We start from the raw sequence: 2,810 nt of genomic DNA on the forward strand, positions 1-2,810 counted from the left end.
TTCAAAATTTTCAGTTTCCATCAAAATTATAGCAAATAAAAGGAGAATGAAAAAAATTTTCAATAATATTTGAAGTTTTTTTTTTAAATTCAAATTTTAGCTAGTGCTATTAGAGTAGTAATTTTTTGAGTAATATATGCTTTTCATAATATTTATTTCAATCAAATCTATTGAGCTATAGCAATTATCAACTGCATTAAAACCATGGATAATAATTCTCGTGGCGATAATGTCACAAGACATATGGCACATGCCAATGACATCGTCCCAATTTTCCATCTCATTAAATGGATAAAAGATAAAAGATAAAAGGAAGGGAATGATTCTGATAGCAATACCAACGTCATCAAATGATGGCTCAATGGAAGTTCATGAAATTTGAAATTTTAGGTGTAAGTTTACAAAAGTTTGAAATTTCAGGTATTACTTTTTTTTACAACTGTATTACTCTTTTACTTCTATCCAGTTAATAATAATTATTCATTGATTGCTTATCAATTTGTTTACTATTTTTCATTCTCTTAACTTTGCTATTTATATTAAACTTAAATTTTGAAATTAATTTAATAATTAAATATTAGATTTTTCTTGAGAGATTCCTTTATAGCATACATTTTATGCCATCCTTAAAAAAAACATATTTAGAAGAAATGAATTGTTATGATCCTTATCACTTATTTACATCTTTCATTCCTATTTTATTCAATATCTTTTTGTTTATTTGTTTACTTATCAGTTATCAGTATATTTACTAATCATATGTTCACTTTTGCATCGTTCTAATGTTTTAATACTACGAAAAGTAATATTTGCATATTTAGTTTCTTTTTTTTTGTGAATTTTATTAACTATCTAATTATGATTATTTATCGTTTAAATTTCATTTTTACATAAATTAAACTATCATTTTATTTTACTAAAACCTTATTTAACATTTTCAAGTCATTCACATGACATCGAGAGTTGGAATATGCGATCGTTTGAAAGTCATGCAAGTGACATCTGTAGCAGTAATCCATCTAACCCATAATGACACAGATGTCAAATTTGAATGTTTGTTTTAGTGCCCTTTGGGCTAACCATTCCAGATATCCGTTTTGTTATGAGAAGCCAATTGTAAGATATATGATATATTATTGTGGAAATAGTCAATGACTACTGGTTTTAGGTAGCAATTCTATTCAATGGATTATCTCATCATGACAAACAATTCTTTTTTCAATTTTTAAAATTACATCCTAAATTTTTCATAAATATTTCTCTTTTCTATTTTTACTATCATGCAAAATAAATTTTAAAAAATATTAAAATTTTAAATTCCGTCAAATTTCAATGATTTGAATTGAAATGAAATCCTACAAACTTTTGCAATCAAACAAAAACTATCACTATTCGGTAAACATCAAACAATTGTCCATGTTAATTGCATTCATTTTAAGGCTTATATTTTCAAAACAATTTATAACCAATTTACTTTTATCTTTACTTTGATAATATTTTATAAATTGATATTTTCATTAAATCTAAACGTATTTCGCAGCTTTTGATAAATTAGAATTCTTTTTTGAAATAAATTATTAATAAAACTGATAAAATTAAATAATTTTAATGATACAGTCAATTATTTTTTGATAACCTTTTTTTTTGAAATGAAACTTTTTTTTGAATGAAATTTCGAAAGAGAAAAAAAATCACTTTTATCTGAAGTTTGTTAACGTTATCAATGATAAATAGTGCTGTCATGAGAAAAAAAAAATTATCAAAGTGATAATAAATCACTAATGATGGATATGCTTCATTATAATTATCGTTCTATTATTAATAAAATGACAATATTTTATCCAAATATGGTAATGATGATGGTTCAAGTATTATCAGTAAGAATATTACCACTTATCAAAGTGATAGTAAACCACTAGTGATGGATATGCTTCATTATAATTATCGTTTTATTATTAATAAAATTACAATATTTTTTTTGCAGATATGATAATGATGATGGTTCAAGTATTATCAGTAAAAATATTACCGCTAAGCGTATTGCTTCTCATTATTGCTATCACCAAATCAGATCAGTTCTATGATCCAACCACGCGAGATTATGTCGAGACATGTGATGAAATGGCTCAGTTAGCTGGCGATAATTTTTGCAGGGTAATATTCAAACGGATAGCTCAATAATAATTCATAAGCTAATAATTAACCTATAACTTAATTATAATTTACCTTGGTAAATAATTTACCTGGTGATTTTTTGGGATTTATAAAATGAAAATATTCATGGTTCAACCCATATTAATAGCTCTCAATCCAGCTCAATCTAATTTAATTCATATCAGCTCCCAATCTAGCTCAATCTAATTTGGTTCATATCAGCTCCTAGACCAGTTCAATCTAATTTAATTCATTTAATAGTATGATTTGCATCATATTATCTCATTTTACTATCCATCTCACATAATGCATATCAATGGGTAATTTATCAGTCCTTTTTCAGGTATTTGACATTTGCTGTCGAGATCGTGCAAAGAACAAATTGAATGGTGATCGCTGTCAATTAACTGATCCCACTAATGGATGTCAACTCACTGCTGAGGTAATGTGCCAATCATTCGTTATCATCAACCACCTTTGATAAATCTAATTTATGACATTCATTTATAGCATATTAAATGTACAAGAATGTAAATGTCAACGTATGAAAGTGTTACTAATCTCTTGATCTCTAGTCTTCTTATCTTTGTCTTTTAATTTTATTCTTTTTTTTTCGTTCAGAGAAGGGAAAATTTTCGAAAATTTTCAAACTATTT

The 2,810-nt window shown here is 25.8% G+C and overlaps 1 protein-coding gene across 1 annotated transcript in view; it reads left to right on the top strand.

Moving 5' to 3' along the window:
- LOAG_18624 (hypothetical protein) overlaps nucleotides 1–2,810 on the top strand; it is a gene marked incomplete at its 3' end in the record, with an annotated part of 8,522 nt that overhangs the window by 4,864 nt on the left and 848 nt on the right. Inside the window, exons 2-3 of the mRNA XM_020451288.1 lie at nucleotides 1,985–2,154; nucleotides 2,498–2,596. Of these exons, the coding sequence (XP_020304944.1) occupies nucleotides 1,985–2,154; nucleotides 2,498–2,596 (269 nt within the window). The remainder of the gene's footprint in view (nucleotides 1–1,984; nucleotides 2,155–2,497; nucleotides 2,597–2,810) is intronic.

This window comes from Loa loa (assembly GCF_000183805.2).
Source record: "Loa loa unplaced genomic scaffold supercont3.407, whole genome shotgun sequence".
NCBI lineage: Eukaryota > Metazoa > Nematoda > Chromadorea > Rhabditida > Onchocercidae > Loa > Loa loa.